The sequence below is a fragment of the Narcine bancroftii genome, chromosome 3 (assembly GCF_036971445.1).
Source record: "Narcine bancroftii isolate sNarBan1 chromosome 3, sNarBan1.hap1, whole genome shotgun sequence".
Classification (NCBI taxonomy): domain Eukaryota; kingdom Metazoa; phylum Chordata; class Chondrichthyes; order Torpediniformes; family Narcinidae; genus Narcine; species Narcine bancroftii.
This window is the reverse complement of record NC_091471.1, coordinates 266910599-266934780: the sequence shown is the minus strand read 5'-3', so window position 1 is coordinate 266934780 and position 24182 is coordinate 266910599. Positions and strand designations below refer to the sequence as shown.

The window sequence follows — 24182 nt, the reverse complement described above, 5'->3', positions numbered from 1 at the left end:
ATAACTGAGGAGGCAGCCATGTCCGAGCAGGGCACAACGAAAGGGAAGTGGGAGTACTTGTCAATGTCCGTAAGGATATAGGTGTTACGGTTGGTCAACGGTAGGGGCCCCTTGAAGTCTACGCTGAGACGCTCAAAGGGGCGGGTGGCTTTGATGATGTGGATGTTCTCCAGATGGAAGAAGTGGGGCTTGCACTCAGCGCCCACTGGGTAGGCCCGGGTCATGGAGCGAATCTCCTCAACCGTGTAGGGAAGTTTGCGAGATTTGACAAAGAGCGCGAACCTAGTGACCCCTGGATGACAGAGCTCCTCGAGGAGTTTCTCTAGCCTGTCCAGTTGCATGTTGGCGCAGTCCCCCTGGAGATCGCATCTGGCAGGTCGTTGAGTTTATCTGGCCGATACAGTATGTCATAATTAAAGGTGGAGAGCTTGATTCTCCACCTGGTGATTTTGTCATTCCTGATCTTATCTCGCTGGGTATTGCTAAACATGAAGGAGACCACACGTTGGTCGGTCAGCAGCGTAAAGCGCCTGCCAGTGAGGTAGTGTCTCCAATGACGTACTGCCTCGACTATGGCCTGGGCCTCCTTCTCGACAGAGGAGTATCGGCTCTCAGGACCCTGGAGAGTTCTGGAGAAGAAGGCTACTGGTCGGACGGCCTGGTTCAAAGTGGCAGCCAGTGCAAAGTCAGACGCATCACTTTTGACTTGGAACGAATGGACTTGTTGATGGCGTGCAGCGTTGCAGCAGCGATGTCCGATTTGATGCGGTCGAAGGCCGCTCTGGCTTCGGTTGACAGGGGGAAGGAGGTGGTCTTGATGAGTGGCCGTGCCTTGTCGGCATAGTGTGGAACCCATTGGGCATATTAAGAGAAAAAACCAGGCAGCGTTTCAGTGCCTTCTGGGTGTGGGGGGGGGGGGGGGGGCAAGTCCATGAGGGGATGCATGCGGTGTCAGGGTCTGGCATGACCACCCCGTTCTCCACCACACAGCCCAGAATTGCGAGCCGAGTGGTCCGGAAGACACACTTAGGTCAAGTTCAGCCGAGTTGCAGTCTGAAAATATTTCTCAAGGTTGGCATCATGATCCTCCGTGTCATGGCTGCAGATGGTGACATTGTCCAGATACGGGAAAGTAGCAGTCAGCCCATTCCGGTCCACCATCCAGTCTATTTCCCACTGGAAGACTACGACACCATTCGTGACCCCAAAGGGTACCCTGAGGAATTGATACAGCCGCCCATTCGCCTTAAAGGCCATGAAAGGTCGGTCTTCTCGGCGGATCGGGGGCTGATGATAGGCCAAAAGCAAGTCAATGGTGGAAAATACACGGTATTGGGCGATCTGATTCACCATATCCATGATCCGTGGAAGGGGGTACGTATCCAGGAGTGTGAAGTGGTTGATTGTCTGGCTGTAGTCAACCATCATCCGCGCTTCTCCCTGTTTGTAACAACTACTACCTGGGGGCTCCATGGACTCGAGCTAGGTTCGATAATGCCCTCATTCAGCAGTCTGCGCACCTCATTTGTGATAAATTTCCTGTGTTCAGAATTATATTGCCGGCTTTTGGTGGCCACAGGCTTCCAGTCAGGGGAGAGATTTGCAAAAAGTGCTGGCAGAGCAACTCGGAGGGTAGAGAGACTACAGGTGAGGCGTGGGGGCGGGTGGCTCGGGCTGCCACTGGCAGGAGGTTCCCAGGGTGGAGTGGTTACAGACGGAGAGTGGAGCGTGAGGCCCCCCAAAGTGCAGGGAAATGGTTTCAAATTGGCACTGAAAATCCAGTCCCAGCAGTGCAGGGGCACACAATTGGGGAAGGACTAATAGTTTGAAGTCTGTGAACGTGATGCCCTGGACTTTCAGGGTCGCCACACAGTACCCCTTTACCCCAATCGAGAGCGATCTGGTCGCCAATGAAATCCTCTGTGCAGTGGGGAGAATAGTCAGTCCGCAATGGTGGGCCAGGACCGGGCAAATAAAACTGTCAGTTAACCCAGAGTCAAATAAGCAAGTGGTATAGTGTCCATGCACCTTAATCAGTTCCATTGCTTTTGTGAGGGGTTGCGGGAAGTCCTGGTCAAGGGCTATTGATGCAGAGACTTGTAATGTAGACAGTGGAGACCTGCGAGATGACGTCACGCAACGTGTGCGTGATGATGTCACGCAAACAGTGGGGCCTGAAAAAACAGCTGGGGAGGTGGTGTTGCTTCCTGAAACCAAAGGTAAGTGTTGGGGGTCACTGCTTGCCGTCGGTGGTGGGGCGGTCAGTGGGGGGATAGTCAGCGGTGGCAGGCCCCTGGACAGCAGCGTCGTGTCCCCGGTCGGCGGCGGTGGTGGGTCCCTGGTCAGCAGCAGTGGCAGGTCCCCGGTCGGCAGCGGCTGGTCTCTGGTCGGCAGCGACGGGTCCCTGGTCGGCGGCGGCAGGTCCCTGGTCAGCGACAGCTGCGGGAATTGAGCTTGGGGTTGGGGCCTGGTCGGACGTTAGGGTGAATGTCATTGCGGCGAGGGTGGGTTGTACCTTGCGCGCTCGGTGTCTGCCCCATGATGTCAGGCACTGCCGCGTGGTGGAGTCCTCGCTCTCATTAGACAAGAGCTCTAAGGAAGAAGTGTTTGAAATGGAGAGTGGCGATTTGGCTTCACACGAGGCACTGTGTTTGACGGCGGCCATTTTGGAGTGACAGACTGCAGCAAAGTGGCCGTTTTTAAGGCACTTCTGGCACCTGGCTTTTCTCGTCTGGCACTGGGACCTGCTGTGCTTGTTCCTCCCGCAGAAATAACACTTTGGGGTTGCATCGGCCAGCGTAGCGGCAGTAGTAGGGTAGAGGGAGGGCATCCTACTTACATCAGAGTGTGGGGTCCAGCCCCGAGAGTACATGTCCATACTTAAGCCTCCATCGTCTCTGGTGGTCAGACCCCCTGACTGGTACAGCCCCTAACCTCCATTGTCTCTGCGATCCGGATCACGTCCTCTAGGTTTTCTCCCCTGTGCTCTAGCAGGCGCTGCCTCACCTCATTCGATCGAACCCCGGCCACATAGGCATCCTGAAGGAGATCGTCTGTGGTCTCCGCAGCAGTTCTGTCTGTGCAGGCACAGTCCCTGCCCATTGCCCTTAGTGCCTGAATATATGCTTTACAGGACTCACCGGGCTGTTGCCTCCTTGTAGCAAGTTTGTACCGAGCATAGACCCTGTTCACTGTTGCTCATAGAGCCTTTTCAGCACCTTCAAGGCTGCGGCGTAAGTGGTCGCGTCCTGGACACTCTGGTAGACTCTCAGGGACACCATAGTCATCAATATTAGTAGTCGATGGCTGTCCTCTATCACGGCAGGATCAGAGAGCTGTAAGTATGTTTTGAAGCACCTCACCCAGTGCTTAAAGTCATTCGAGGCTGTAGCTGACTGTGGGTCGACGTCGAGGCATTCCAGCCGTAGCATTAGCTCCATCCCTTCAAAATTTATTTTAGTTAATAAAATTGTAATGCACGTCGAAAGAACCAAAGACTTGTTGATCCAAACCAAGGCTTTTATTAACTAAAAGACTGGAGCATATGACAAGTAGGTCGACCAGTCCAGAATGACCTGGTCTGGCTTGGAGCAATCCTTTGAAACCTGGCAGTAGGTGTGGCAACACTCTCAGCCAATCACAGTCATCCTATACTACCATCTGTACATATGTACCCATATGTACACATTGGTGATAGAATCTGTACTATCACACTGCCCTTTATGGATATCAATGGCACTGAATCCGCCCCTCCAAATTTTTGCAATTCAACACTTCTTGGCTCTTCACTTCCACTTTCAACCAAGTTCATAGATAATCCCATTGTTAAACATTCTGTGAGAATCTGGGCACAGTCTAGAAAACATTTTGCATTTCATAGTTACTCTCTTTCAAGCCCTATCGTATCTAATCACCTTTTTCAATTTTCTTTCCATGATGCTATTTTTCAGAATAGAGAGGAGGATTCAAAGTTTTTCAAAGTTTCTCTTTTCTATCTTTTTAATTCTTTTTCCTTTTTTAAAAAATACTATCTGGATTATGAATTTTGGATGTTTTACAACTAGTGATTGTATTGTTTAATTAATTATTTGTAACTATTCATATAATTTCATTGTATTATTATTATAATAAGCTCTTTATTAAAATCAATAAACATATTTTAAAAAGAAATAACACTTCTATTTCCATGAGTCACTCTCTGCCTAACTTCAGAAGCTGCTGGAGGCTCCAATCACACTCTTCGGAGGGTCAGGATTTGAATGGAGCTGGAAGTGTCTGCCATTTGCTTCCACGTTCTTCTAATGTCTTTTCCCTCTCTATGCCAGAAGAAAAAGTTTTAGAAAAGCATCTTACCTAAATGTTGAGGAACCTCTGAGACACAGAGGGATTTGAATGACTTGCAAAAGGCTAAGAATCAGCAAGTTTGAAATAACAGAATGTTATTGCTGAGGAACTGAGTACAACATTAAGGTTATTTGGGGCAATCTTGAAACCACATCGGACTGCCGTGTACAATACTGGTCTAATTAAAGAATTTTTTAAATATACTGAACACAGTTTAGAGAAGGTTTAGTAGAATAATAAATGGAATGGACAGGCTGTCTAATGAGGGAAGATTGGACACTCCAGGCTTGTAATTGCTGGAGTTAAGAGTGAAAGGGGACCAAATCATATTAGATGCTGTGGTGTCTTAACAGGGTGAACGTGGAGAACATATATTCCTCTTATGGGAGAACTTGGAATAGAAGTTATGGTTTAAACCGAAGAAAATGCTATTTAAGATGGATATGAGGTGAGCCTTTTGTGAGCAGTTGCATCGGACACAGCGATCACCAATACCAGTGGTTGCCCACTTCTCTCCCACACGCATGCAGCAATCTTCAGTAACTAGCACGGAAAGGAGTGGAGTTAAGGAAGTGGGACAAGGAGCATTTTTGTAAATTTGTTTTTAGTCTTTTCTTTGTATTCCTCACCTGTGTTATTTACTTAGCCAGATTGTTTTTTTCTTGGGTTTTGGTGGGGGCTGTGAACCCCACAAATATTTGTATAACCTATATGATTATATGTTTGGGGGCAGGGGGAGGGGGAATAAATACAGACTCTGTATGAATGTTGAAAAAGATTGCATTGGCTGTTTGAATTGTTTTATGAGTCTATAAAAAGCAGAATAAAATATTCAAAAAAACTCTGTGCTAACTTGAATTGGCAGTTTTAAATCCTTGCTTGAGTCCTATCTAAGGGCTGTAATCACTATTCCAGACAATTATGTCATGCAAGTGTCTGATCATGTGTTCCATCCATGTAAAGTATCTGGAGGTGCCAAGTTTGTTTATCCATTCACTTCAGACCCATTTATCTGTTTCAGGGGAGATGATAAACAAGACGATGCAAAAATGGTAATCTCATGGAGCAGGCCTGTGAGCTGAGTTATTTGCCCTTATTTACGAGTTTTCAGCCCTTCTGCTCATTTATCAAGGCAAGCCTTTCTATTCAGCAGGTGTCTGCTCAGTTTACATCAGGAGAGAGCGCTGAGGGATTGTCAATCCAAACTGGATGTAATTCTGTGAACTAGATTCTGAGATCAACTGCCTCCAACCATCCTGCCCACCTGAACAGAACCTTCTACCTCAAAACTTAATCACAAATTAAAAGGAAATGAAAGAGAAAATAAAACACAATTTGACTAAATCTGTCCTGGAGGCTGAACTTTTACTGACAGAGAATTCTGGATGGTTGGCAACCTGCCTAAGAGGGCAACCAACGCTACTTGGATCTGTCGATGCTGGGAAGGGAGGGAACATTAAGCGTTCAGATGAGCACTTCAGAAGCCCAAATCAGGGCACTCTGGAGAACCATAGTTTGCACATTTGGCAAAAGCATGTTATTCATTCACCTGATGTGAATGTCACTGGCAATAATAATACTTATTGGTCAAGCCTTATAGGAGGCAGGCAATTTAATTTAGACATGCAGCGCAGCAACAAGCCCTTTTGTCCCACGAACCCGTGCCAGCCAATTACACCCAATTGACCTACAACTCTGGTACATTTTGGAGGGTGGGAGGAAACCCACACAGACTCCATGTAGACAGCGGTGGATTCGAACCCCGGTCGCTGGCACTGTAACTGCGTCGCTCAAGCCACTCACTAATTGTTTTGCTTCAAAGACCAATCACACTGCTGGTCACAAAAAGACCACCCTGGGTAAGAATGGCAGACTTCTTTCACTGGAGGACAACTGGGGTTTTTTAACATTGCTTTACCTCTATGCTTACTGGGACTAGATTTCAGATTTATTTAAGTCCTTTAATCGATGATGGACATGAAGTTCCCTTTTGTCTCAATTGCCCAGGTCTTTGGACTTAATCATTATTTTACTGTTCAATTAAAATAAACAATCTTTTGTCTCAGTTATCTCCAGCTCAGTCCTTCCTCCTCATGACCATCTGGGACATTTGCAATATCTACCCTTCCGGGAAGGGAGAGGATCGAGGCAGGAACCCAAGTTCATTTGGAACTGATCTCTGGATACCGTCATTGCAATGGGCAATGAAATGGGACATTAAAACATTTTCTTCCTCTGCTTTGCTCATGATGAGCTGAGAAATGCTAAAATCAGTGACATCACCACCAATTACTTCTTGGCCTGGAGCCTTCAATCACAGTAGATAATGGTTTAAAAGAGCAGCAAGTCTTTGGAGAAGTTATTCAATATTATTTACTGCCTGGAAATAGACCATTAGGTGCATCCTGGTATTTACGTGTTACACAAACCTTCTGACACTCTTCTAATGTAGTCAGCAGATTCCTCAGGGGGATGACTCTCTCAGTGGTTTTGGAGGTGACAGACTTCAGTTATGTGGAGGGAATGGAGAAATCGTGGATATTCCCCAGATCATGAAATATTAAGGTAAATTTGATAAAGATATTGAAACAGATGAAGGGTTTTGATGGGGTAAGTAGGAAGGATCCAGATTCAGGGGGTGCAAGGTTGTGATTGACCAAGGTGTTAAAAAGAAGCATGAAGAAAATTTATTCTGACACAATAAGTAGTTATGATGTGGAACTCTGCCTTCAAGGGCTGGTGAAAGTAATCCAGTCATGGCTTTCAAAAATAAATTGAAGTACTTGAAAGTACCGAGCAGCAGGAAGGGGGACTAATGCAATTTCCCCGGATAAAGCAATCTTAGATTCATTGAGTTGAATAGCTTTGCTCAGCATTGGAACAATTCTAATTAAATGGAATGCGATTATTGGAAGGTCAGAAGCAATCCATTGGTAACTTTCAAAAGGATGTCCGATTAAAACTTGGAAAAAAAATACAGGTGCCCACAGAAATATGACACGAATTAGGTCCGTGCCTTCATTACTACATTCTGTTTGAGTGTTGGGAGAATAATGAACTTTGGACAATGCTGGGATGGCTACTTGTGGAAAGTTTAGTTATCTGTTGCAGGCATATTCAATAATTAAAAGTACAATAAAACCCCTGGTATCCAGAATTCAAGCAATTGGTACCTACTCAAGCAATCAACAAAAAAAGAAAATAGAGGAAAATAAATTTTAAAAATTAAAATAAATAAAATAGGTCAAAATATATGTACATTAGGTTTAAAATTGTAAAAGTAAATGTTCTCTGAAGTAACACAAACCTTTGGTGAAGATGGGAGCGAATATTCAGTCAGAGGAGGGAGTGCCTTGGTCGGGCTTTGTTTGAATAAAGTTGTGTGAAGCCCAGGATTATGCCACTCGTTGTGGGGGTGATTCTATTAGAGTGTCTCCTTATTCCTGCATAGTAAGTGTCACCCTGGCAGTGGGGGGGGGGGGGGGGGTTTGGTTAATGGTCTATAATGTGGTTAATCTTTCAAGCAGGGGAGGGGAAGGAACCTGCAGATGCAGTCATGGTTAAACGTTTTCAAAGAACGTGACTGAAAATAAAGTAAAATGCTTTAAGGTTTATATATTCATGCAAGTGAAGTTTGTTCAGTGAAAGTATAGTATTTTTGTATTTTAAACTGTTTATTCTTAATGTAGGTGATTTAGTTAGGCATTGTAAGTCTCTCAAGCAACTGGAAACTATACTTATCCGGCACCTACCCTTAGGCGCCAGACACCAAGGGTTAAGTCGAACGGCATTTTTAGAGAGAGGAAAACTTTTCAGGTTTGATGACCTTTCTGAAGAAAGGCAAATTCATACCAAATACCTGTAGGTTCCAGCTAATCTGAAAGATAATTGTGTGGAATTTCTGTTGAAATAGGGAAGATTTTCTACTGTACGCAGTCTTTAGTGAAATTACACCTGGAGTTTTATTCACAGTTAATATACTAGGCTTGAAGGCTCCACTTAATTGATTCCAGGTATGAAAGAATAACCTTACAAGATCAAGCAGATAGCAACTTTTCTATCTGGGAAATCAGGACATAAGAGGTTATTGAAATATGTATGATCTTGAGGGGGCTTGAAAGGGTAGATAGTGAGCATGTTTGTGTGGAGGTAATAAAAACTAGGGGACGTAGTCCTCAGGATAAGCAGAACAAGGGGAGAAAGGGATTCGACCTGCAGACTCAGAAACGTGCAGCATCAGCGAGAATGTGATGAATTGGCATTTTTACACAAAAACTTTGGAATTATTCAGAAAAATGTCAGCATACATAATAAAGCATACTCCGTCCGGTGTGTCCTGATGCGGTCATTTACACAGATGCACTTTTACACAGCCTTCCTGTATTGTGGAGTTGTCGGGGGGGGTAAACGTCATATTCATTAGACCTGTTTCTTACGAAGTGGCTGCGGTCAATTCACATGGCAGCCGCTCTGTAGGGGTGTGCAAGGCTCCCAGGGGAAAAATTATGAGATGGAATTTACATAATAAATTTCCTGAAATTGTCCACTCTTCAGCGGCAGTGTAAAAAGTGCCTAATGATAAGGCTATTGTGATATCAGAGGAAGTTGGTCAGTGCTTGGAGCGTGTGGAAGTTTTGCAGAAAAGAAATTTGAGGAATTCCAGACTGACCTCATGAAGAGCGTGTTAACAAATTTCTTATGGAGGCAGAATCAGATGCAAGGTTCAGGGGGGTCTGGATATGAACTCTGAAAGTCCTCAGAGCTCCTGGGACTTATTTGCTCTTGTGTAAAGTTAGTTCAAGGGTCAAATGGCCTCGTCTTATACAATAACAATCCTATGATTCTGAAAGGAGGACATTGCTTGGAAGAACCTACAAATTAAACAATGCTGCATCTCTGGAGGAAAAACAAGACAGATGCCTTCAACTAAAAAGATACTTTATTAAATTTATTTGCAATTTATTAAATAGTTTATGTACAGTGCAATTAAACTACAGACATCTTTTCAAAATTACATTTAAAAACTAATTACACATTCACAGAAGCCAAGTCCCAAACTCTGGTGTTTTAGACCCCTCACCTTGCAAGTCGTCTGTTGATAAACAAATGAGTTAGATTCAGGGTATTAATGCTTTGGAAGCTTCTCCCAATTACTTAAAATCTGTCAGCTTAGCTCACACTAAATGTTATAATCAGAATCCTGGTGTAGTAAAACCTATCCAGTGTAAAATTCTTTGATTTCCAAATCAACGTGGAATAAAGGTTTCTTTAAACCCAACACATTTCGAAGAGTTTGATTTAAGAAAATCATTTCTTGGACCAGTCGCGCCCGCTCCCTGAATATTTATGTACAATTTAAAGAGATCAGGATGAACTTGTATCTTCCAATTCATGAAATTGCCTTTCACAAAAATAAAGTGTTGTACACAGAATTTGAAGTGCCAGACCTGCAGCCTTCAGTCTAACTGATCTGCTGCACAGTCTCATCCTCTCCGCCTCCTCATGGATTACCAGGACTTAAACTTGATGACAGAGTGTGCTCCTTGAACAGCTTTCGACAGGCATCACCATGCGGAGTCCACTAAGGTTGCCACTGCCACTATCTTGACCCGCTTTCCTCGCAGGACCCCATTCAGGACCACCACCTCATGGTGCACAAACAGAACTGTCTTTATCCTGAAGTGCAAACTATAATGCTGTTGCAATGTGTGATATACTGTGCAAATCTCATGAACAGGTGTTTGGGTGGAATCACAATTAAATTGTTGATAAAACCACTGTTTTGCCAATGTTTTTCCTGGGTTTGTCACTAAATTCATTTCATTTCCAATTTTTAAAAAAGTGCTGATATACAAATAAAAAGGTAGATTTTACGATTATGGCAAAGCCTATAGGAATATTATCAGCAATGCTCAGAACACCCCACCATTCCTCATCCTTTAATCCTTCCCTCTTTTTCACTCCTCACCTCTTACCCTTCTCAGGCTGGGCCCCACTCACTTGCTCTCTCCAGTTAAAATCGTCCAAGCACCTCTCTCCCCAGCCCACTGCCCTTCCTCTTTTTCCTCCCTGCTGCTGGGTCTGCTCGACAGCTTCTCCTCCCCATCCCATTTCAACTCCCCCCTCAGTTCTATTCCAGTTTACCTCGGCTATCCCATCAACCTCATGCCTCAGAGTTGCGTGCAAGTTTTGGCTCCCTCAAGCCAGAGTCTGTTTAAGGGTTGGAGTTTTACTCCAAACAGTAAACCATTGTGATGCGCAGGGAAGGCCACACAGTTGTAAGTGATGACCTTCAGATGAGATGTTAATTTGAGCTGGTCCCTGCTTCCCCACCAGGTAGTTATTAATGATCACTTGATTACTTTGAAGACCAGGAGTTCTTCCTAATATCATGGACAATCTTTATCTGCAATTAACATTATAAAAATAGACCTGGTCATTATCTTGTACATAGAAGAGCCTGATGTGTTCGGCATGTTTCTTAGATTACAACAGTCGCCACAGTTATAAAAGCACTAACTGTCACAGGAATTAAAATCTTCATTGATACTTCATTATCATTTCCTTCCCTGTGCCCTTATCCTTATGCACCTTTCCGTATCCATCCAGTCCCCACCTTCTGTTCTAAGAAACCAATTCTGCAGATAGTTCAGTGGTTAGATCACTGGCCTTGTAAACCAGAGGCTGCAAGTTCATCCCTCACTGGGGCCCCTGTGGTGATTCTCGGTCTTTCTCACGGTAGCCACGTTAAAGAATTTCATGAATGTTACATTCTTAATGTAGTATTATGTGACAATAATGGAACCTTTATCTTTTCTACTCAAGACAGATAAAAAATACAGGTGAAGCAAATAGAGCTGCTCCAACTATGTGCCTTGGCATGTTCTTGCTCCATTACCCTCAATTCTAGTCCCTCCCCCGTCACTACTCTATTTACTTACCACTGCAACTACCCTCTCACCTTGTCCTCCATGACAAGGAACAAACCAGACAAGCAATGGACCACAAACCATACCACTGATTTAACATTCACTTTCACAGTCTGTCAGTTTGCAATATAGCAATCTCCCAAACTGTCCCAACTGCATATCCCAGAAGGGTTGAGCCACCAGTAAACCTTTAATGCATGACACATGGGGTAGGTTAAACATTATTCTTAACCCATAATCATGTGTGCAGAGCATTGAAGCTGATGGTAAGTAATTTCAATGAAGATATAGAAAAGTAGTAACTAATGAGGGAAGGGTTAAGTGCTGCAATTTCTGAATACAGCAGAAGATGGCAATATATTCTGACGTTATTGTTACAGCAGGCAAAACCACAAATGTGACAATATTAAATAAATACTTGATACACTCCACCTCTGACTGTTCTGCCCACTGTTTATAATTCCACATCAACTAGCTTACTTCCCTCTCTTCGTCCAAATTGGTGACCAATGTTTTGAAACTTACACATTAATTTTCAGTAGTTTGCTCTCTCATCTTGCACCAAAGTTCAAGCAACACTTCAGCACGTGACACAAGCCAGCACTCCAGTGCCCCGTGCAATGCGCAGATTTTTAAACTGACCTTACTTAAACATACAGGAAGGATCCTAAGGGACTCTGGCAGGAGAGACAATGAAATGTTTCTACCAGCGGAAGAGTCGTGATTAAGTGGACATAGCCACAAAATAATGGCAGTCGTTTAAAACTGAGTCGTGAAGATATTTCTTCTGGGGGGGGGGGGGGGGGGGAAATCTCTTGAATTGTCAACCTAAAAAGGAGGGGATTTAAGATGGAGATAAAATTTGGAAGAGCAAGGAAGTGAGGGTTATGAGGAACTGGCACAGAAAAGGAATTGGTGCCATCAGATAACCAATAAGATCTCGGTGCAGAAGTAGGCTATTTGGACCATCGAGTCCCCTGTGCATAAAGTTATAACCTTGTTCACATAAACAGCAGGACAGGCTTGAGAAGCCTGGTGGCCAACTCCTGCCCTTGTTTGCTTGGGTACTTGTTCTATTTGGAGAAAGGAAAAGATCCCAGTCACTATCTTGAAGCAGAGTTCTCCAAGCTGCCTTGGAAGGCATTCATCCCTCAAAAAACAAGATTGCACCTGCTTATCTGGTGATTATTTCCTTGCTGCATTGTGATTCTTCCAGGGGTGAAAGTGACCATCCATCTTAGGAAGTACTTAATTTGCTGCAAAGTACGTGTCGACCATGAGGTCATGAAAATGCTGTATAAATGGAAGCTTCAGAGGAGGGAATTGGACAAATACCCTGGTAACTCAGCCAGAGGTGGGCAAGAGCATCATAGTTTAAGGAATGAATGGGAGCCAGTATGTAAAATAAATATATTCAAAGCTGAACTAAGAACAGCCTCAGCGAAGTTAAACAGAGAAGTCTGCAGATGCTCGCTGCCTCAGTGAAAGCTTGTTTAAGACTCAGCGGGGAGCGACGAGAGTGGGACTAATTAGCATCCTCATTTCTGTCACATGGAACAAAATACAAAAGTAACAGGACAGGAACTGGGCTTTCAGCAGCAGGTTACAGGTTAGAATGGACTTGGCAGGTGGTGAGGGTGAACCGTTGGGGAAGGCCACTTGAAATAGTGAGCAATGAGGTCATATGCTGGATTTTCTGCAGACTCCCACCCCACCTCTGCTCCTTGGAAAGTAGGAGAGGAGAAGAATGGCCAGGCAGAAGGGGTGGGAATGTAGAAGTCTGGTAGGAACACATAGGCAAGGAAAGGATTTTGTTTGGGTGTGGGGAGTATCAGAGGGAGCAGGGGTGCAGGAAAACAAGGGAGGAGGTAAAGTGATTCAAAGCGGCTGAGCTGAGCACAGGTTTGCCAGTTGGATAAGTGCCAGCGCTCCATGCCAGCGCTCCTTCTGCTCTTGCAACTGGTGTCCAGCACAAGGTGGCGTCGACTCTTCCTGCTTCTCCAGGCGGATGCCTGTCGGGTTCTTCAGCCCCTGGAAAGCTGTCTCTTCCTTCATGGGAGTCGGCCTCTGCTCCCGACTTTGCCAGTACCTGAGGGAGTCACACAGTGAAGAAGAACATCAAAGCTGGGGCAATGGATATTAAACCAAGGGCGCTAGGTTGAACTGGAGTTCTGTGCTCATCAATTACCGGAGGGATGAGAAGCCATCATAGAGGAGCACCAAAGATTCACTTAACGTAACATAAGGATGCATGGGAGAACCAGGCCTTTTTCTCTTTAAAGACATGAACGGAAGAGAGATTTGATCAAAGTAGACAGAACGACGAGGAAAATGAACAGACCGGAGAGTGGGAGGTTGTTTCCTGCAGTGGAGGGACCAAGGACATGGAGGTCACAGATTATAAAATAAAGGGCACAAGAATTAAGGGTAGCACAAAGAAGACAGTGCGTGGTTGGAATCTAGAATGCACTGCCTGCAGATGTGGTAGAGGCAGGTTCCACTGTGGCCAAATGGAACTGGATAAATATATGCTTACTACCATCAAAAAGGAGGTACAGGAGGATCCAAATCAGGACTGCCAGGCTGGGAAATAGCTTGGTCCTACAGGCTGTAATATTGATGAGCTGCAACTAAGTAAATGATTACAAATATTTATATTTGTTATTAATTCTATTTGTTTGTATTTTTTGTGATGGTTATGTGCTCGATTTGTATGTGTATGTGTACAGTGGCCTCGGTAATGCTTGGGACAAAGAACCTTTTTTGCTTTATTTGCCCCGTGGTCCTCAGTTTTCAACTTGTAATCAAGCAATTCACATGTAATTAAAGTGCAAACCAGTGGTTTGCATTTTGGAGTGTAGCCTCTGTATTTTCCGTTTATGGTTTTCTGTGGACACATCCACACCTGCCTCCTGAAGAGTGTTTCTGATCTGTTGGACTGATGATTGGAGATTTTTCTTCATGATGATGAGAATTCTTCTGTCATCAGCAAGTGGAGATCTTCCGTGGAATACCGGCCACTTTGCGATTACTGAGCTCACCAGTACACTCTTTCTCCTTATTGAAGTTCCAAACTGTTGATTTTGGTCATTCTAATGTTTGGGTGATGTCCCTTACTGTTTCATCCTTGTTTTTTAGCATCACAATGGCTTCTTTGACTTTCAGTGGTGCAACTCTAGTCCTCGTGTTGAAAACTGGCAACTACAGTCTCCAAGGGTGATCAAAAGTTTAGAAGCAAGGCTAGCTCTCTTATACCTGAACCAATGAAGCAATTAAACATACTTGAGTACGTGAAACCAAATGTCCCAAACATTATGGAGCCCTGAAACAAGGGGAACTATGCACAGAAAGTGCTGTAATTCCTACATGGTCAAACCAAAATGTATACAAATAATTCTGAATAAAAATTGTCTTTGTTCCAAACATTACTGAGGATACTGTATGTGTGTGCATCATGGTCTGGAGAATTGCTGTTCCGTCTGGTTGTGCATGTACAGTCAGATGATAATAAACTTAAACTTGAGGACTGCAAAGCTGCACAGGGCTGGGCATGGCAAGAGGGGGAGTAAAATCATTGAGATTTAAACTATCAATTGTCTGATTTAATTTCCTGTTGCTTGACCACACAGTTTAAATATTCTAGTTTGGTGATATTTACCCACTAAGAATCCCATACTCAGTCCATATCCAGCAAAAAGATCTAGTAACGAGACCTAACAGCTCCATCCGTTCCACAGTTAAAACACTCACCAACTCTCACAAGTAGTGAGCGGTGGCGGAAACTCCCAGGCAGATAGAGCTAGTTCCAGCAGCGGGAATATGCACTCTCGCAACCTTGGCGGCTGTGGGAGGGGAGGACAGAGATCTTGGCCACTTACCTTGCAAGCCACTCTGCCACTGCCTTATCCTCCTCCATTGCCATGGCCCGCTCCTGATTTGACGCAGCCTCCTGTCGTCTCAGCCGAGCGTTTGGGTGCTTGGCGCAGTGCCGGTTGGCATGGGCAAACTTAGTGGCACAGCCTGGTGAGAACCCGTCAGAATCATAAGTGTCAGTGGCATTTAATTAAGTAAAACATTTAATATAAATAAATATTTAATTAGATCTTATTTAATTTTAAAAATTGAGTTAGGCACCATGAAACAACCAAATTGTCATTTAAAAAACCCCACCTGGTTCATTTACACTCTTTGGAGAAGGAGATTCGTCCTCATTCTGCCTGACTCCAGACTCTCACTCACAACTACTACTTGGTTAGAGTAAGGGACAATAAATGCCCAGCGTTGCCTGCAAGATTGACATTCTGTGCAGGATATTAAATTCAAGAGTTAACCAGCAATAACAATTACTAGGCCATCACACAGTCTCAGGAGATATCCACGTTTTAGTCAAGGCTCATCTCTGAGTGGAAGCTGTTGATGCAGCCTCTCACGGTTACAAACAATACAACTCCACAGCAACGCAAGAAGTGGGGCCACACGTTCGTTTATGGTGCACCATGGGATATATTAGGGCAGGTGGCCAAAAGCTTGGGTGGTAATAATATGACAATGAACTTGAAACCCAATGACCAATGTCATGTGAACTTTAGGTTAAAACAAAGTGTTGGGTTTTGAGAACAGTGTCACACCAAGACGATTCAATGAACAAACATAGCTCCTTCTGACAGCTCCAACCTAAATCACCCCTGCCACCACAAAAGCAACATGCGTACATTGGGACATTGGATCTGCGCAGCAGTGACTCGACCAGCTGCAACACTGTGCTGTGGCCACTGGTTCTGCATAGTCTAAATCCATCAATCCCCTCAGAATCATGCACGTTCCAATATGACCACCTCTCATTCTTCTAAAGATCTGTGAGTATAGAAAGAGCCTGCTCAATCATTTCTGCAAGACAACCCTTTGACACTCTAAATCAAAATGGAGAACCTTCTCAGAATCCTGGCAAATTTCTACAGATGTGTGGTGGAAAGTGTGCTGACTGGCTGCATCACATCTGGAATGGAGGCACCAATACCTGAGGGAAAAGCCCTGAAAAAAGGTAGAGGATGACAGGACATCACAGGCAATACCCTCCCCACCATTGAGAACATCTACAGGGAACAATGTTATTGGAGAGCAGCAGGAATCATTAAGGATCCACACCACTCAACATATTCTCTGTTCTCACTGCTACCATCAGGAAAGAGGTCTCGGTGCCACAAGATTCACACCACCAGGTTCAGGAACAGCTGCTCCCCCTCCACCATCAGACTCCTCAACGACATATTCAATCAGCGATTCATTTAAGGATCTTACTTTTGCACTTTATTGGGTTTTTTAAAAACTATGTATTGCAGTCAGTTTGTTTACTTTTCTTTATTTTGTTTACATGTTTATGTTGACTACAGTTTTCTTTGCACTTCCAATTCTGCCTCGCCCCCAGCAAAAAGAATCTCAGGGCTGTATGTGATGTCATGTATGTGACATACATGACATCACATAAATCTTTGATGAAGAGCTCAAGCCCAAAAAGTCAGTTATGTATCTCTGCCTTTGCTACATAAAGGACATTGCTTGACCTGCTGAATTTCTCCAGCATTTTGTTTTTGCTACTGACAATAAATCTGAAAATCTGAATTGCCTTCAGTGTAATTTTATTCCCTCCTTAAAGTGACTGTGATCACGCTACACTCTGACCTTAATGCATGCACTCTAATTGCTTCTGTTCATTGCATTTATGCACAGGAAAATAAACCATTCATTCATTCTGATCAGATATGAGCTCATTGAATGGTGGAGTAGCCTGAAGAAGCTGTGTGACCTACCCCTGTCCCTAACTCGTGCAATCTTCCTCCACCTCCACCAATCCTCAACAGCTTCCCTGTCACTCACCTGGCTCAGAACAGATGAAGGGCTTCTCGCCAGTGTGCAGGCGTTGGTGCGTCTTGAGCTGTCCGCTCTGGACGAACGCTCTCCCGCAGCTCGGGTAGTCGCACACGTACGGCCTCTCACCTGATGCCACAGAAAGAGAGCAGAGGAAAATCAAGAAACAATGTTAAAGTAAGGTCACATAGTTAAAAAAAAATCAATCACTTCCCCCCGCCTCAGAAAAGCAGCTCTTGCATTAAAAGACTCATCCCATCACGGTTACCTTTTCCCGGCCACCTTCTTCACAAATGTAGGATCAGTCGTCGCCAGATTCAAGGGTCCTGAACATACCTCTCACAAGTGAAGTAATTTTGCTCTTGCTCTGATCTAATGGATTGGTCTCTTAAACTGCACTCTGGACAGTGCTCTTACTGCTCTGGTGGCGATGCACATAGTTGTAGTGGCGAACCGGCCCCCCTTGTCACGCGTGGTCAGCGGGGCAGCCGTGGCAAAGATACCGTCATGGGACTTTCTCTTCCGGCCCAGACCGGAAGGGGCGGAACCAGACACAGCCTTAAAGGCTGCAGCGCGGAATTCAAAGTGAGGCAGTTGTGTTACTCGAGCTCTCGGCCTGTTGTGTCGGTCTTTTCACTGCACTCGCACACAACCCGCTACACTATATTACGTACAAGATGACTAGCTTGATACCATGCAAAACAAACTTTCTCACCATAATTTAGCTCATGAGACCGCAAACAAATATTCCCGATAGGTAGGATTTTTAGTATGATAAGAGAGAAAATTAAGAGCTCCAACAATCCTCTGCGGAACCAGAAATCAAGAAGATGAGCAAATTAACATTCTTAAAATGTATTTCTAATGATTTCATTGCCAGAATTGCTGCCAATCTCCTTTGCGATGGGTGTTGTTCAAGGTGGGGAAGGGCCACCATGGTGGCAGGGAAGGAACCTCAGCAATACTAAAGATCTGTGATACATCACCAATCAGAATGGCATATGACTTCAACAGGAATTTGTTCAGTCACCTTCCCTCAAATCCTGGACGTGGTAATTGTCACAGGTTTAGGAAGCAAGCAGGAAGATACCTGCGTTACAGGGATGGATTGCGTTACAGAGGCACATTGCAGCCAGAGTGAAGGAGGAGTTTAAGGTGGTGGACGGGCACTAGACAAGTTGGGGGCTTCATGTGGTATGTAGCGAGTTTCTTTAGAGTTGCTGGGACTGCATTCATTCAAGCTACTGGAAAGTATTCCATTGCACCTCTGACTTGTAACCTGTAGAAAAGCTTTGGGGGGGGGGGGGGGGGTGGGGATAGGAAGTAGAACCAACCTCTGAGATGTTCTTGTACCAAGTATTTATGAGGCTGTCTGTCCATTGGAGCTCAGGACACCTCAACAACGGACTTTCGCCTAGACCCCAGCCGCCCATCCATCGGAGCTCCCGACGCCTCAAATGCGGACACCATCCGGCCGCCTGCCCCTTGGAACCCCCCGACGTCTTGAACGACGAGGTACTTGTTATGGTCAAAAGCTAAAAACTTCACTTTTACACGAGTTTACTCCCTAGGTTGTGTGGGAAGAGGATCGGATGGGAGTGGAGGAAAATACATTTTGGTTGTAGATGGCGAAAGTCTGGAAGTCACTGTTGGAAATGGTGGCAGAGACAGGAACCTCATCACACTTAACCATCGTCCCATGATGAGTATCAAGGTGATGAGTCATGATGAGTCATCAAGGTGACATAACAGGAGCTGTAATGTGGGAGTAAATTATTTTTAGCATGGACAGAATGGGGTGAATGGCCTCATTGGGTCTTGTAAATTCCAATTTGTTTCATTCATGTAATTTGATACAATTTCAATATGTGCCAAAACCACAGAACCAAGGCAAGATTGACAGGGATGCACAAGTAGGAATTTGAAATGGTATCTGAGAAGGTGACAAGGTTACAGAACAAATGAAGCCTGAAGTTTAAGTTTATTTATCATGTTACAGGTGGGGCAGAGAGAAGAGTTCATCTGTGAGCAGCCTAACAGCTTAGAACAAATGAAGCCTGAAGTTTAAGTTTATTTATCACGTTACAGGTGGGGCAGAGAGAAGAGTTCATCTGTGAGCAGCCTAACAGCTTAGTTCGAACAGTAGAAGAACACTACTCACAGAGTTTAAATGACAGAAAAAAATCAATTAGTGCCTAAGAAGGAGTCATGATAAGTATTTTGAAAGTTATTTCATTGGGGCCAATGCAATTTACTGTGTCTCTTGCTTACCTGTGTGTGTCCTTTTGTGAGCTTGTAGTGATTTTTCCCGTGGGAATACTCGATTGCAGATGTGACAGCGGATGCGACTAGTGGACAGAGTGCCTTCAGTGATCAAGTCTTGGACTATCTCTGCTCTTGGGCGGCCACGCCGAAGCCCATCCTGCAACACACAGCCCAAGGGCATTGCCAGTGAGACCCTGCCATCGTCACGATACAGCCCTGCCCGAGTAACTTTGATTAACCTCAATTATGCAACATCTTTACTGCCCCAAAGTACTATCCAGGCACATCATTAAACAAAAAAATATTCAACAGAGAGAGGTTTAAGGAAAGATGACTAAAAGAGAACAACAGCTCATAGGGAGTGGGGTGAAGAGATTTCAGGGCTTAAAAGCAGAAGAATGAAGGCAAGGCCTCTAATTTCATGTGGATAATTAAGAGGAGCATAGACATCTCAGCGAGTTGAAAAGGATAGGAAAAAAATTACAGACATAGGGAAGAGGTGCAACTATGGAGGGGTGCAGAATTTCAAGATAGAGATTCTGATTCACTGGAGACACTGGCATGATAAGTCAACAGGCCTTAGTTTCAGATGGGACAGAATATTGGATAACAAGTAGGCAGAGGGAAGATCCATGGACGCTGATCTTGAGGGCATTAAAATAGCAGGTCTGGAGGTAGGAAAAGGCACAGATGAGAATTCAGGAAAGTCAGGTAACGCTACAGAAGTGGAACTCGGTGTCCCAGGAAAGTCAGGCAATGTTACAGAAGTGGAACTCGGTGTCCCAGGAAAGTCAGGCAACGTTACAGAAGTGGAACTCGGTGTCCCAGGAAAGTCAGGCAATGCTACAAAAGTGGAACTCGGTGTCCCAGGAAAGTCAGGCAACGTTACAGAAGTGGAACTCGGTGTCCCAGGAAAGTCAGGCAACGTTACAGAAGTGGAATTCGGTGTCCCAAGAAAGAGGAGACACACAGGAATCTGCAGATGCTGAAATTTGAAGCAAATCACAAACTGCTGGATGAACTCAGCGGGTTGAGTGGCATGAATGGGAGTCGGCGTTGCACTTAGCGCTACGCCTTTACAGCCCCAGCGATCGGGACCGGGGTTCAAATCCAGCGCTGGCTGCAAGGAGTTTGCACATTCTCCCCATGTCTGCGTGGGTTTTCCCCGGGGGCTCTGGTTTCGAAACATTGAGGTGCAGGTTAATTGGGTGTAAATTGGGCAGCATGGGCTTGTGGGCCAAAATGGCCTGTCACCCATACCGCAAGTCCGTATGTCTAAATTTTTTTTAAAAAAAAAACAAACTCCCTGAAATGTTGACCATTCTTTCTCTCCCACTGATGCAGCCTGACCCACTGAGTACCTCCGGCAGGTTGTGTTTAGACTCACTAAAGATGTATGATAGATGGTCCAAAGGTTCACTCAGAATCAAATACATCATGCTGGTTGTGATCAGTCTGAATTAGTTCCAAACAATCCCAAGAAGAGGATTGGAATCAGTGTCCAAGGAACGAATTTGGTGCAAAAATCTAAGGCACCAATGCAGACTTCCCCAATATTTAATTGAAGATATTTCTGATCATCCCTACAGACATACATAAAATTCAATAACAGGCCCTTCTGGACCATGAACCGTTGCCTCCCAAGTACACCAATGACCTACAATCCCTGTACGTGTTTTGTAGGTGAAAAATGGAACCCTCGGAGAAAACTGCACAAATGGGGAGAGCGAACAAACTCCTTACAGATGCCGAATTGGAAATCAATTGGAGACGTGATTGGGACCAGGTACACTTCCAGTTGGCTTCAACACCATTGAACCAGGCACGTCGATAGAATTATATTCAAATAACCCATTGAGATCTCTTCTCTTACACAATATATAACTCTAGCAGAAACGTGAGGAACTGAGATCAGAACAATAACCAATTCCATTTGTATAATATTTTAATACAGTAAAACCCCTGGTATCTGGAATTCAAACAATTGGCCAAAAATAAGATCGAGGAAAATAAATTTAAAAATTTAAATAAATAAGAATAAAATAACAGGTTTAAAAAAATAGATTAAGTTTAAAATTGTAAAAGTAAATGTTCTCTGAAGTAATACACAAACGTTTGGTGAAGATGGGAGCAAACATTCAGCCAGCAGGGGGAGGGCTTGGTCGAGCTTTGCTCGTAACAGCTGATTGAATAAAGTTGTGTGAAACAGCAATGGCATCGCCCAGGATGTAGAATTAGTTGATGCCACTCGCCATTGGGTTGCCTCTTTAATTAAAGTGTCTCCTTATCCCTGCTTAGTAAGAGTTGCTGTGGTCAGAGGCTTTATCTGTAAACTTGGGGAAGGGGGGAGGGGCGGGGGTTAATTATCTATAAGGTTATTGTTTGTCCTTCGGGTGACTCGGCTCCATGGAGGGGGAGGAATCTGCAGGTGCAGCAATGGTTAAATCTTTTCAAAGAATGTGACTGAAAATAAAGTAAAATGCTTTAAAGTTTATCTATTCATGCAAGTGAAGTTTGTGCAGTGTAAGTACAGGACAGTATTTTTGTCCTTATAAACTGTTTACTCTTAAAAGGTGGTAAAAGTAAGTCTCAAGCAACCATAAACCACACTTATACGGCATCTACCAATCACCATAGATGGCAGATATCAGGGGTTTTACTGGACAGCAACACATTACCAAGCGGAGACAAACGGTCACCAAGTTATCCAAGTCAACTGAAGAAAAAATTGGCAAAAGACACTTCAGGAGAAGTGTCTTGATGGGGATGAACGAGAAATTAGGCCAAATTTGTACTGAAGAGCTGTTACTCTTTGCCAAAAAAAAAGAAACCAGAGGGTGAATTCTTGTTGCATTCAAACATGACTTAGTCTTTGTCATTCCATAATGTGGAAAGGCTACATACTAACCTAAAAGGACTAGGCAAAGGTGTCTCGCCATTTTCACAGAATGCCACAAGGAGACTGACCCACCTGGTTCATACCAGATCTCTGTAAAAACAATCCAACTAAATCACTCTCCTCATCGACCTGTAACCCCTTTCAGATATTATTGCACTCCTTTTTGAGTGCTGTATTGAATGTGCCTCCAATATCCCCAATCACCTGCTGTTTTGTTTAAAAAAACAGTTTGGAAGGAAAGTAAATGCTTTTCTTGATTTAAAAAAAAAATCAAACAAATGACATTAAATGAAAAGAATCCCCTGGCTAAGGATGTTAAATAAATGCAGTTATTGTAGAGCCCTAGTTAGGCTCGTGGGTGGAATTTCAGGGAGATTTATTCATGAGAGTTCTGTAGCTCAGAATTCAGGCCCATCAACTGTGCTGATCTTGTATGAAGAAGGTGCCCCTCAGATCCGTTCTAAATCTTTCCTCCTCACCTTAAATCTAGATTTCACTCCCCTGGGGAGAAGTTTAATCTCTGCCGATCGACACTATCAACATTAATATTCCATGTCCTCCGTATCCAGCCTCTCCCATCCCTGCAACATTCTCGTGAATTCTTCCTGCCCTCTTGTCCAATGGACCTCTTCACGCCTTCAGAGATTAGGGTGATGGATAATACCAAAACTAATCAAATACGCGGGGCCGCAACTTCGTTTCAGCGGAACGTCCCAGAACTTCCCGCAACTTGACAGTCACTTTAAATCGGCGCCCCCAAAACAGCCAATCAGGCGCGCATTCGTCAGGGGCGGAGCTCCGCGTCTCCATGGCGATGGAATGTTGGCGCCTGCAACATTTTTGGCGGGTTCTCTGCGGATGTTTGCAACTTAAAAGTCGTCCAGGGTACGAGCAAAGCGGCGCCCCAAAATATTCAGTAACTGAATTAAAAAATACTATTGAAATAATTGCGACCACGATCGGAAAATAAGGCACTTTTGCAAATTTGCAAACGTTGAAATCTGGAAACTGCTCATTTTTTTTTGGGAAACCCATTGCAAGTACTTTTAAGTAAATTGCTCTCCGAGCGGAGGAAACGAAACTAAAAAGATTTCCAGCAAACTTACTTGGGCCCCCGAACCATATGCACATCTGCAAAGGAAGTAAGTGCACGAAGCACTTTCAGCTCACATGACACGTATAACAATTTAAAGCACAGATGCAACGGATCAATTCGGTTGACTCTGTATGCAAACCCTTAGTTAAATGCCCTCATCCCAGGACACGACTATCTCACCACCCCCACCCACCCACCCACCATACAAGGTAGCAAAATCCTGTTGGGATGCCGCTTGTCTGCTGAAGATTCATTCAATCGAGAGAGGAACTGTCAGTAGAAAGTCGACTTTCCCTTACCTTGTAGGCGGGGAGGTCAGGACTCTTCCCAGGCGAGACGGACCCGGCCGATCCGAGGCTGGGAGTCGGGCTCAGACTCATACTCATGCTGCTGGAGTTTTCCGCCCATTGGCATGACACATACATTGACAAGTGACCCAGATTTACCTCCTCTGCATTGCACGTGGATTTGATTACAGAGACAAGCATCCGCTTGGGTGAGTCGCAACCTGCAGCCTCAGACATGATGATATACATTGATATTTCCCCGGTGTGTGTTTTTTTCAAAAAAGGAAAGTTCTAAGGAGGAAAAGCTCTGATCCTCCGTTGTCTCTCCCGCGTATATTTGGCTGCTGGGAAATCTCTTGGACCAATCAGACCAGAGATCCGAGGGGGGTCCCCGCGCTTTTCGCCCAATCAGCCGGCGACTTTGTGTGTGTCAAACCAGGCATTTAAACTGATCGTGAAAGCCGAGAGCGCTGTTTAAAACCTCCCCAGATGACTCA

General features: G+C 44.5%; 1 protein-coding gene across 1 annotated transcript; it reads right to left on the bottom strand.

Annotated features, from left to right (window-relative positions):
• Nucleotides 1-12074: 12074 nt before the first annotated feature.
• On the bottom strand, nucleotides 12075-23989 carry LOC138756481 (zinc finger protein 367-like). Its single transcript, XM_069922968.1, has 5 exons — nucleotides 23698-23989; nucleotides 19410-19560; nucleotides 17148-17267; nucleotides 15152-15293; nucleotides 12075-13362 (listed from the first exon to the last, which is right to left on the bottom strand). Exons 1-5 carry the CDS (start codon nucleotides 23932-23934, stop codon nucleotides 13152-13154), a joined length of 861 nt encoding a protein of 286 aa, XP_069779069.1. The 5' UTR covers nucleotides 23935-23989; the 3' UTR covers nucleotides 12075-13151.
• Between the last annotated feature and the right edge of the window lie 193 nt (nucleotides 23990-24182).

Bases quoted from the DNA above. Each gene is read 5' to 3' on its own strand.
- LOC138756481 (XM_069922968.1), bottom strand. From the start codon at position 23,934: ATGTATATCATCATGTCTGAGGCTGCAGGTTGCGACTCACCCAAGCGG. The intron at 19,561-23,697 runs GTAAGGGAAAGT...TGTGTGTTGCAG, and splicing joins CTGACCTCCCCGCCTACAAG to GATGGGCTTCGGCGTGGCCG. The intron at 15,294-17,147 runs GTGAGTGACAGG...GGTTCTCACCAG, and splicing joins CTTCATCTGTTCTGAGCCAG to GCTGTGCCACTAAGTTTGCC.